The sequence below is a fragment of the Megalobrama amblycephala genome, linkage group LG7 (assembly GCF_018812025.1).
Source record: "Megalobrama amblycephala isolate DHTTF-2021 linkage group LG7, ASM1881202v1, whole genome shotgun sequence".
Lineage (NCBI taxonomy): Eukaryota > Metazoa > Chordata > Actinopteri > Cypriniformes > Xenocyprididae > Megalobrama > Megalobrama amblycephala.
In genome coordinates, this window is record NC_063050.1 from 23,476,751 (window position 1) to 23,489,007 (window position 12,257).

General features: G+C 34.4%; 1 protein-coding gene and 1 long non-coding RNA gene across 2 annotated transcripts in view; one reads left to right on the top strand and one right to left on the bottom strand.

Annotated features, from left to right (window-relative positions):
* Nucleotides 1–12,257, top strand: part of LOC125272076 — a 62,267-nt gene that overhangs the window by 32,500 nt on the left and 17,510 nt on the right. The window lies entirely within an intron of this gene.
* The window catches only part of si:dkey-27h10.2, a 24,275-nt gene continuing 13,490 nt past the window's right edge, over nucleotides 1,473–12,257 (bottom strand). Inside the window, exon 10 of the mRNA XM_048196654.1 lies at nucleotides 1,473–2,707. Within this exon, the coding sequence (XP_048052611.1) occupies nucleotides 2,700–2,707 (8 nt within the window). The 3' untranslated portion in view covers nucleotides 1,473–2,699. The remainder of the gene's footprint in view (nucleotides 2,708–12,257) is intronic.

Sequence of the window (12,257 nt, forward strand, 5' to 3'; positions counted from 1 at the left end):
ACACTGTATAAATAGAGGATGCTAGGATAATTTACCCCTCTGGATCAAGCACAGGGTGAGCTGGGAGAGGGGTGGCTTTCTGCCTGGCCAGTGGCACCGTTCCTCTTGCACTGCGGTCACGTCAGCATTCCTGCGATACCTCTTCTCCGTCTCCACTCCCCTCTGCCCATCAGCTGACCGCAGGGACTGTACAATGTTACATAGGTGTGCTGTGAACAGTCTCTTTTGAGTCATGTCTTTTTATATCTTTTCTTTTAGGAATATACAATATTATTTCATAAGAGTAACTTTTAATGATTTCTAATTTATTTTTAATCATAAAACGGTTAGTTCCTGTCCTTGATTCTGATTGGTCAATAGCTGTGTTTTATTAATGAAAAAACACGGCCATGACCCCTGAGAAAGAGATCGAGTGAGCAAGTTTATTACCTACATTCAGATTTAGCATTTTCCTTCAGGTCAGTCCTATGTTCATAATAAAAAACCAGTTTAAATGTCCGATGTATTATCTTGTCCTTTTAACAGTTAAGGGGTTTTCCCGTGACTGAGAGCGCTAGTCAAAGCATTTGTCAGTTGTGTGTTGTTCCGTGTTCACAACAATTCAGTCTTTTCAATGTAAAAGTCTTCGCTACTGACTGACACACTCATAAAGACAGTCTTTGCTGCCATCTAATGGCGTTATAATGTAACTTCTGTTGCTGTTCACAGTCAGGGACTATTTTTTTCAGGTGGAAGGAAGGCTTTTAGTAAGAGTTTACTTCATGAAAGTTGCATTGTTACATGTTTCTGGCTTTAATATTTGTATTGTGTGGTAACCATTTTATAAAAGCAATAAGGTACTCGAGGCTAGTGCTGTATCGTGAATAAGTCACGGCTGAAGGTGTTGCAGGCACTCTGCTTCACGTTGTGCCTAACAACGCCCTTCAGCCATGACTTATTCACGATACAGCACAGCCTTGCGTACCTTATGTTACATTTATTTAATATTGGAATTATATAATTTCAGAGCACAACCCAATATACTTCTTGTATATCTAATAGCATTCTCAGCTTCCTCTGTGTTAAGTTTTTGTCAATGTTCAACTCAAAACTTTTTTTTTTTTTTCGTTCAACATGATTTTGATGAATAATTGTTGCAAATACTGTGAAGGTCTCTCTGAGATGCCATGTATTATTATCCACAAAACAGTATAGATGCCTTCAGTATACTGTACATCACCTACTACTTCCTCACATTCCTCTTCCTTTTGTTTTTATAAACATGTCAGTTTAGGGACTTCTGATGTTCAGGTGTTTGATTTTTTTGACAACTAATTCCTGTCTTTTAGCACACATCACACATGGTTTGAGATGTTTCAATGTGCACCTGGAAGTTGGAACAGATGCAATAAAACAAATTTGCTATTATTAAAAAGGAGGTAGTTATTAAAATGAACTACTTCAAAACAGAAATAAAACAGTTTATTGTGAGCTTGTTGTGAAACCAACCATTTATTTTGGCATCTGCTTGTTAGAACAATTTGTAACGCAGTTCTGATACAGTAATCTTGCTTTATTACAGATATAACATACATCTGACAAATTGCATAAGATTCAGTCTTACACAAGAATTACACAAGGTTTCATCCAACAGCTCAGCAGTGGTATTATTGTAGCTGTAGTAATGATCAGAGTAAATGGGCAGCCAGAACATTTAGAATATTTAGTACCATAAGCCAGAATTTGATATACAGAAGATATAGCCTTAAACATAAAATTTAAAAACTGAGACTGGTACTCCAGAAAAAGATTTGGGTAAACTACAAGTACTGATAAATGACAACATTTTATTGTATTATTTGACATTATGATATTAGAAGGGAGAAGCAGTTGATTATAAACCCATGTTGCACCTAACAATAGATGTTAAGACTGCGTAGTTTACAGCGGTTTATCAAAACACAGTTTAATACAAATTAATAAAACTAGCCTTTAACCCAAAACATAATGAGCATGAGATTTTAAACAAGAAAAGGAAAACAGAAAACAGAAAACAGAATTCAAAAAAAGGTACAGTGATGAAAGTTGTATTAGCATATATATATATATATATATATATATATATATATATATATATATATATATATATATATATATATATATATATATATATATATATGAATATATATGTTTTACAGTTTACAGTTATAGGCATCAATATCATACATACAGCAAAGGAACTGTAAGCATTATAGCACTCTAATGCAGACTTTATTTATATAAACTACCGGCATTGTAGCAATGTGAAGCTGGTTGAAGTTAAGCAAACTTATCCTTTTAAGATTAGATTTTCATAAATTAGATTTAAAATGGTTACACTATTGAAAAATAGAAAAGTTACTAGTAATTTTCTGCCAGGACATGATCCATTAAGTTTACTGACATTTCCTTTAACCCTAAAACACAATGCAATGCATAATTCAATGCAAAACATCAATACAGAATATTCCTTCATATTAACACAGTACAATGGGAATTATTATTATTATTAATATTATTATTATTATTATTATTATTATTGGACTTTTTTCTTAGAGCTTATGCAACTAACATTGTTCTAAAATGAAAATGAAGACTCACATAATTTACAAATGAATGAGTTTTTTCTCCATGTTGCAATGCAGCTTTTATTTACCGGTTCAAAAATCCATCAGTCAGGTTCAGATATCTGTAAAACAGAGTTGATATTGTTTTTAAAGATATTAATTTATTCACATTTAATCAATTTGTAGATGTAAATCATGTATTGTATTTAACCAAAACAATGAGACCGTTATACTGATAAAAGAAAATAGGTTCCAAAATGATCAAACCTACTTTACTTTTTCCCCCAATGAATTGTAAAGCCAGCTCATAACATCCTACATGTATTTAGTCTTTCAAATGACCATTTACCTCACACTAAAACATTGGTAACAGTTGACATTAAGGTTTTATTTGTTAACATTAGTTAACTACTTTAGTTATCATGAACTAAGAATGAACAATACTTATACTACATTTATTAATCTTAGTTAATTGAAACATTTACTAATACATTAATAAAATCAAGAGTTGTATTTGTTAATATTAGTTAATGCACTGTGAGCTTACATGAACTAACAATGAACGACTGCATTTTTATTAACTGTCATTAACAAAGATTAATAAACACTATAACACAAAGTGTTATCAAAAACAACTAAAATTTATTAATTTTATTTGCAAAAAATCCTGAAGGTGTTATGTGTTGATATACACCATCCATGGTTTGTCAGTTTGGTATAAATGCAGTTTAAATATTTAATTTTATAATATTTAAGAACAAATTTGTAAGGCATTTATGGACATGCTCAGATTCATTGAAAACTCATAAGCTTCATGATTTCTTTAACCTGTAAGTTTGTTCATAAAATGGTGTGTGATGAAAATGTGTATTGAAAATGTCGAATAACCACTCAATTATCAATAGAAAAGGTGCTTGTTATCCAATTAAACACAAATACTTTTACAGGCTTACACAAAGGCACAAGTGGACCATACACATTCGAACAGACTCCTTAGGCTGAGCTGGCATAGTAAACTGAGCCTGAGATAACAATCTCCCAACCCCCCTTAAATAGAGAAAGGAAAGCAGGTAGCTGGAAGACTGGACATTCCTTTAAGGATCTATCAAGACGAAACAAGGGGACTAATCTAAGAGCTCCAATCTTTCTTTTAAACTGAAGTGGAACCTCTAATTATATCAGAGCTGTTAGGGCAGGTTTGTAAAGCCAGTTTAAATTTCCATCCCAGTGCCTTTTCCACCCTTGATTTAAGCCTAAGATACTCAACTTAACTTTAAATGTAACAGGTAGAGTGTAAAGCAGTTGTTGTATTTTCTTGAAATTCATGTATTGGGAAGTGCCTGTATAGTTTTCAGGTCACAAAGCCAAATTATCTTGGGTTTTTACTTTTGGAATCCTTTTAAAAGACTGTTGTTCCAAAAGTAAAGCATTCCGTTCTGATATCTGCCTCCAGACCTGAGGCTGAGGTGACACTTCAAGTGCATTTCTTACAGCTTCTTGTCTGGTTCCAGGTGTGAAATCATGATTTGTGTGTCCCAAAATCCAAAAGGACACATCCTGAAGGGATGGGTTTTTGAATATAGTTTCACCTTTTACACAACACCTACTGCTCAGAGATTCATTATTCAGTTTTATCTGTAAAAAGAATTTCTTCTGACAGGCCAACACGATCAACCGATAGAGAGCATCAATCAAAAGCTTTTTCTCCAGTCACAAATGAATGTTGTGACATGAATAACCGTAAATTGGAACTTTATCTCACAATAAGACTTTATACTTCACAATTTCGACTTTGTCTCTTGTATTTGACACTTTATTTCTCGTTTGCAACTTTATTGTCATTGCAGCTTTGTATCTGGCAATGTGTCTTTCTTATTTTAACAATTCACAATTACCTTTTTTTAACCTTGAGTCTGGAACACCTTACTATTCTCAATTGATAACGACAGCTGAGCAAATAAATAATTAAGAATGCTTGTGCAGCTGACTGAATAACAGGATATTTAAATAAATGACAATAATGGTTCTAACATGACATAAGATTGTGCTTCCAGCCAACTTACTACATCATTCCTAAGCTGCCTTGTGAACTCTTTCCTTCTACTAGCAGTTAAAAGAGTCTCAGTGGAGGGGTGTCCTGTCAATTCCACTCAGAGGAATGTGGCTATGATGCCCAGGGCAGATACGGGCAGGTGAAGGTGTCTATCTTTCAGCAGTGGCCTGATCACAGCCAGGCCTGTGAAGCCTCTGCTCTAGGACACTCACTCGAATAGAAAACTGGAAGAGAGAGAATGTGCTATTGGATGCCCTTCCTTTGAATTCTGTCTTTTCAGAGCCCCATCAGTCAAACATGTGTTTGAAACGGTGTGTGTGGATGGCCAGCTGTACTTGTTATTTAAAAATAGCACAGGACATTACACATTAAAAGAGTTGCTTTGTAGAGTTGTTTTTTCTTATTTTATTGTACAGTTTGTCACAAACCAACAAAGGTTTAAAAGTAAATGATCTTTAGATTCAAAATATTCAGACCAAAATTTTCCTTTTTGGGGGTGAACTATTACTTTAATCAGGCTTCCAATATATTTTGAAGGTATCATTTATTATTATTATTATTATTATTATACAAATATTAAACAAATAAAGTGTACTAATACTATTATAATATTTCACTTTAAAATAAAACAAGTTTTTAAGAAAAGAAATAAGAATAAAATGTTTACTTTGCAACTGTATCTTAACGCTTAAAATTGAGTTATCTTAAAAGAAACCTAAAACACAGAATCATGCCACTGATGTGCACATACACTGTAGTGCCCCACTTCACTCTGAAACAAGCATCCATAGACATAATTTGCAGATGGGACGGAAGGGACATGTCCCCACATCTCACGGATGTATACTAATACAAAAGAAACATCTCTAGTTCATTAGAAAAAAATTCTACCCCTAGTCCATCAATACAACCTAATATTAAATGCTACAATAAATTTTGTGCATTTATTATTGTAATGATACAAATACAATACCCCCCCCCCCACACACACACACCACCACCACACACATTTCTGTCCCACCCACTTTTTAAAACAAAGTTATGCCACTGCATGCAGCACATATATTTAAGTAAATCGCAGCCTTTCTGATTTGATAATCTTACTAAGACATATAGCAATTTCTGTAGCACTTTTTGATGGTCCTCTTTAGACATTTTGTTGACTATAAGTAAGTTTGAACCAACATGTCAACTAGCTAGAGTCATTAGAATATTAGTAGGCTGTCTTCTTAATATCTGCTAACACTTTATTTTGAAGCTACCACATCTGACATTCTACTGGCTATAAGTAACTTTGCAAGTGCATGTCAACTTATTCTACTAACTCTAACCCTAACAGTGTACTAATACTCAACTAATCCTCTAATGAGAGTTAATTGACATGTAGGTGCAGTGTTACTTGGGGACCATCAAAATAAACTGTAACTGCAATTTCAGTTGTCTTTCAATTCATTGTGTAGCCCTGTCGCTTTTTGTAATATATTTTAAATGTGCATGTGCCTGCAACAACCTGAATTTGTACCTTGTAGTGTTAGTTTGTTTTTTTTGTAGGGTTCTGAATTGTGGACCATTGCTGTCTAAAGACTTGTTCAGTGAAACTACTGGAATGTCAGGAGGTTTGATTCTGAAAAATGACCATGAGCACATTGACAGGCTGCTCTCTAATTAGATTTGCTTGACCTTTGTCCTTTCATTAAGTTCCCACCAAGAAGACAGACCACAGATTGAGCAAAAGGAAGAGAACTTGTGTGAACAGTCACGATATTTAACATTTGCACTCTTATTTGGTCTATATAAGTTTCAATAGCATAGAATACAATTAAATATATATTCATTTATAAATTTTACAGTTTGTGACTGCAACTTTACACTAAAAAAGAAACCACAAAAACTGCATTTGAAAAGGCATAATGTGAATACCAATAATATCACAGAGACAGTTTTTTGTGTGTGTGTGTTCCGCAGATGAGTGAGTAAATGATGGCAAAAGATCAATTTAAGTTTTAAAAACTATTATTTAAACAGGAATCACAATCAGGGGATAAAATGATTGCATGCATCTCTAGTTCATTAGAAAAAAATTCTACCCCTAGTCCATCAAGACAATCTAATATTAAATGCTACAATACATTTTGCATTTATAATTTACATGCCAATTATGCTTGATAAGATGACAATGTGTGCAGTCATGTAAGCGTGTTAAACCGTTTTTCTTTTGTCAGCTTAATGGTCATAAATGATACAGCTAGAATTTGGCCCATTACCTTGATTTTGTCCAGAAAGGAGACTTGGTAAATTCACAGAAAATTCAAACATAAGAGGAGAATATGAATTTTCAGTTGACATTTTGGAAATAACCTGATTTATATTTATAAAAAAGAGAAAAGTCTTGTAAATGTGGTTTGTGTTGTTCAAAACTTTTTTTAGTAGGATTGGGATACCTTTGATCCACATGTATATTTTTATTTTGCTCTTGATTAGTTTAACCATGGTAATTATGGTAATTATGGTCTTACAAGGCGGAGCTAAACTCTGCTCTCCAGGAACAGGTTTGGACACCTCTGCTCTAAAGGGTGATGGGAGGAAAAATTACTTTTAATGCTTTTGCATTCTCTCACAAATGTTTTGCTTTCCCCTAGAAATTTTGCTTTCACTCTCAAAATTTGTTCTTTGCAAATGAACGCAAAGTTCTTGGGGGATTGCAAAACATGATTATATGCCACATTCATATATAATCATATAATTTTAATTTTGATTCCCATTTCATTTTTTTCCCTATCATGTCCCTTTAGTGCATATGTAGGGGTCTGATTATTTAAAGGAAATAGAAAATGGAAGGGGTTGTTTGTTTGTTCATGATGTGTTTTTTTTTTTTTCTCTCTTCAATTAATAAAACACTTAAAGTGACCCCTCATTGACTCTTCCACCTGTTGTTCTTTACATAGCTAGCAGCCTACATTGTGAAATGTATCCCAATTTGAAGCACTGGTAATCCAGATTTGATAATCTGAAAAGGTGTGTATCTGGATCAGGGTGATCAAATCCTATTTTGCTTTGAAAAACCAGCTTGAAAGTTACATGGTTTACTTGATCCTGGATAGCAAAACGTGGGATTTCCAAATCTAGATAATTCTTATCCAGATTAAACTTTCTGAACAACTGGGCCCTGGTTATTGGTATAAGAGCATATTGATATGCATGTAAATATGCTCAGTTCAATTTTCAATTGATTATTGATTTTAGAACATTTATGAATACATGGAACAACAATCACACTGATCATTTTACTTTAGAAATTAGGGCTGTAGTCAAGTCCACCTTTGTCGAGTCCAAGACAAGTCCAAGTCCAAAGAGGTTTGAGTCCAAATGAGACAGTCAAGACAGAGACAGAAAAAAAGAATCCTCTTCAAGACCACGTACATAACTATTGATAATTTATGTGATGCGAGAGACAGCATATCTTCTATTCTAAGATAATAATTTTGCATTATTATTTGTAATGATCAAAAAGCATGTGCAGAGTAGCAACACTGTAGGATCAAATAAGGCCATTTTATTTACTTTAGGTATAGCAATTTCACTAAAGTCACATAATACTGAAGTGCAACTTCACATTTTCAGTCTTTTTTATTATAGTGTAACAATCACATTTTGGGCTGCCAATGGAAAATGTAAAAAAAATAACAAGCAACACAGGTGTCACTAAAAAAAAAAAAAGACATGTTCCCATTCTTGAACGTATTACTTGTCCTAAAGAATCCATAGTAGGCCTACAAAGTAACTAAAATAATAAACCAGTGGGTTTTTTTTGCAGCAATGATGATTTGCGATAAATAAACTAATAATTAAGTGTGCATATTAGCTGCCTGCTTGTTTTTAAATTCTCTTCAGCTGTGGTTCCCAAACATTTTACAGTCTCGTACCCCCCGAGGCATTTTCTTCTGCATACCCCCTCTCTTCCACTTAGACTGCTGCAGCCACACCTTTTCCATTAAGGGACAATATTTTCCCCCTTAAACTGATTGTGCATTAAAGTGCTTTTTTTTTTTTTTTTCTTTATAAATACCTTTATAAAATAAATAATGTTTTAAATTAAAAATGTCCAATAGAGAAATAAGCAATGATGTTAAAATGTCACTGTCTTAATGAGTGAGTCATCGAGTCATTCATTCATTCAGTAATGCAGCAGGGGTGGTATTTTTGGAAGGGTAATTTAATCATTGACTCTCATGGGTTTTTCACAGCCACAGATTCATTCACAAAACATCGATATGAGTCACAGTTCTGCTGTGGCTTTCGTTGGAACTAGAGATGCGCTGATAGCAATTTTCTTGGCTGTTTCCGATTTCTGATTTTTTCGATAGTGTGATCTGCCGATACCTATTTTTTGCAGATTCCGATTTTCTTTCTAAGAAATATAATTGACAGCATATACAAACAAAAATATACTTTTCTTCAACGCAAAGTTTTATTTTCATAAAAAAACAAAACAAAAGTAAAACTCAGTAATAAAATAAGAATAAATAAAACAATTTCAAACAACAGCACAAATAAATGCAATAGAATAGAGAACTATGAAAATAAGTTTTTCGGGTTAAGTAGGTTTTTATTCAGGTAAGAAATACTACAGAAATTAAAGTAATCAAATGTAAAATAACACATCCAGTGTTTACATTGGTTACCTTAATTTCTGTATTCTGTATTGTAAATATTAAATACAGATTTATTCTTACCATTAAAGTTATAAAACGTATTCAGTCAAGAGCAGAAAGTGATTTTCTTTGTCTTTTGTTCTTTAAATAACATGACAGACAGCAGCAGGAATACTGGACTGCTGTCCCTTTAAGAGTTTATGAACGGACCCAATTCTGTTACACAACACGCATTATCTTTCTTAGCAATTTAACGATCCAGAACTGACTGTGTTTATCTGAATAATCACCAAGACAGGCATTTTGACATAATTTTGTATGTATTTGACCTTTTAAGCGCAGTAAGTCACTCATTTTGGTACTTGTGACTCTGTTTGACTTCTGTCTCTGTTTGAGACTGAACCTGTGGGAACTGGAGCGAATGAGATGAGTGAGAGAGAGGAGGCGCCCACGCCGGTGTGTTGTCACTTCACTGTCAGAGAGAAGAGCGCAAGAACGGGTGGCTGACGTTATTGCCTGTGCAGATCGGCTTGGAATTGGAGAGAAGTGAGACTGACCTGCTGGACTCGGTCGAGACCAACTAGAACTTTTGGCGAGACCAATGACCAAGTCCGAGACAAGTCCGAGTGCAAATACAAACGAGTCCGAGACAACAGAAAAACGTCTCGAGTCCGGTACTACAGCACTATTAGGAATATTGAGATTCCACATATGGAACTCAAGATGCAGTAAAATGTTCCCTTCTGGGCACTTCTGTTTGTCTAGACACACGTGACCAGACATCAGTGGTGGTCAAACTTGTGTCAGTTGTTAAGAACAGCTGGCTGGTGTTTAATTGCGTATAGTGTGTTAAAGAATTTCATCCTTGTTTGTGTTAGAAAGAGATTTTTCTACCTTGTAAATCTTAACCAAACAGTATCTTCACCAATGTGAACACACAATAAGAGAGTCTAAACTTCCCAGAAAGGAAATTGACTTTGCTTTGTAAATACACACTAGAAAAACCAAAAACAAATAGCAGTATAAGTTGGTTGCCTGATAGATTCAGATTGTTCTAGTTGTCACAGAACTAGTTGTATCAACAAAACTACTACTATATAAATAAGTCAAATAAACTCCAAGAATAAAAGAAAACCCATAAAGTAATGGACAAAAGTTCTAAGAAACTCACAGGAAGTTTGAGATATCCATGTATGTTTGCCATGAACTAATTATCACCCCACTTAAATTACTTCACTGCTTGTAAAGTCACCCAAGCAAATTTATCCTCGCTGAAAGTGGCCATCATTAAATGTATGATGAGTAGCACAGGATGTATAAAAAAAGCTCAAGCGAAAGGACAGCTGGAGAAGGACAAAATATAGATGAACTTTGAGTCTGACAGTCACTGTATGACAACAATGCAGGAGGCATCCAGTAACTGCAAACATTCTGCTTTTTCAAGTTTACAATTTTTGTTAGCTTTTGATATAACCTTTAAATAAATTATTAAGTGAAAAATAATGACGAGTTATTATTATACTTGGTAAAAAAAAGAAAGAAAAAAAAGAAAGGTTGCATAGTCTTTGAACAGGTGGACGAGAATGAGCTTCAAGTGTTCTGCTTCCCAACTGTAGAAGAATAGAAGTCATTGGCTTGGCTCGGCCTATTGCATTTCTTTTATCCCGTTCTACAAAAATAGCTGCAATCAAGGAAGGTGCGAGGATTTGCAGGAAGATCAACAGGGACATTGATGGATGTTCCCCACGTGAATCAAACGTAGGGTTGCTGGGTCAGTGTGGTGGGATAGACCTACATGGGTGTGGTCTCAACATAAAAAAATCTATTCATGACTTCTCACAGAGGGTGAAATGGAGAAGCTTTAGAAATATGAGAGGGGATGAAGTAGCTAAATATATGAACACACACTCCCAATAATCTTAACCCAAATTCTTCAGTCTTATCTTCTCAAGTCTTATTGCTTAACGGCCTTGAATGTTCAACTCTTTAATGGTTATTTCATCTGTCATTGCCTTATATGCATCTACAGAAAAAAGGTTTTGCACACCTTTAAAATAGTCATTTATCCAAAAATGAAAATTCTGTCATCATTTACTCACCCTCATGTTGTTCCAAAATCATGTTTCATTTCTTCTGAAGAACACAAGAGATGATCTTTGAAAAGTAACATCAAACTGCATTGGTTCTTGCGTGTCCACCAAACCGCTTAAATTTAGAGCTAATCATACGTGGACCACTGGTGTGGTTTGGGTTACTTTCTGAAGCTTGGAACCCCATTGACTTTTATTGTATGTAACATTATAAAAAAAATAAAATAAAAAAAAACCTGCTGAAAAATTCAAATATCTTCTTTGGTGACGACACAAGGGTGAGTAAATGTTAAAACAGAATTTTAATTTTTGGGTTCTTGACTTTTCTTGAGTTGGTCTAAAGTGCAAAGAGGAAGTCTGTAAGAACACTTGGGAGTTGCCACATTCGTGTCCACTTTGCAACATTGCCTTTTAAGACTGTCCAAATATGGATTTTTCACTTGCCACCAAATATATTCATCTGTGTTTGTGTACAAACAAACACTGACATCCCAATGAGTCACACATGTGGTTAATCTAAACCATTACGTATTAGTGTAACCATGGAAACTTAAATAACTGACGCTAAACACCAACAATAGAAAACCAAATTTCACTAATGACCTAGAATGCTTCTTAACACAATTACATCACCAACACTTCAGATATGGTGAAACAACATTTTTTCCGTTCATGTTGCAATTGCTGAGTAAAAGTTGTACAATTGTGCAAAACTTTACTACTAGGAAAAGATTGCAGGGTTTAACTCAAACCAGAAGGTACCACCTGGTAGAGCTCTGAGTTTCTCTCACTCCTACCCATCCCAAGTTACACCTGGCCAGGTGATACAATAACCACATCAAAATGCTGGTAGTCAATAACTGCATGCATACATGAG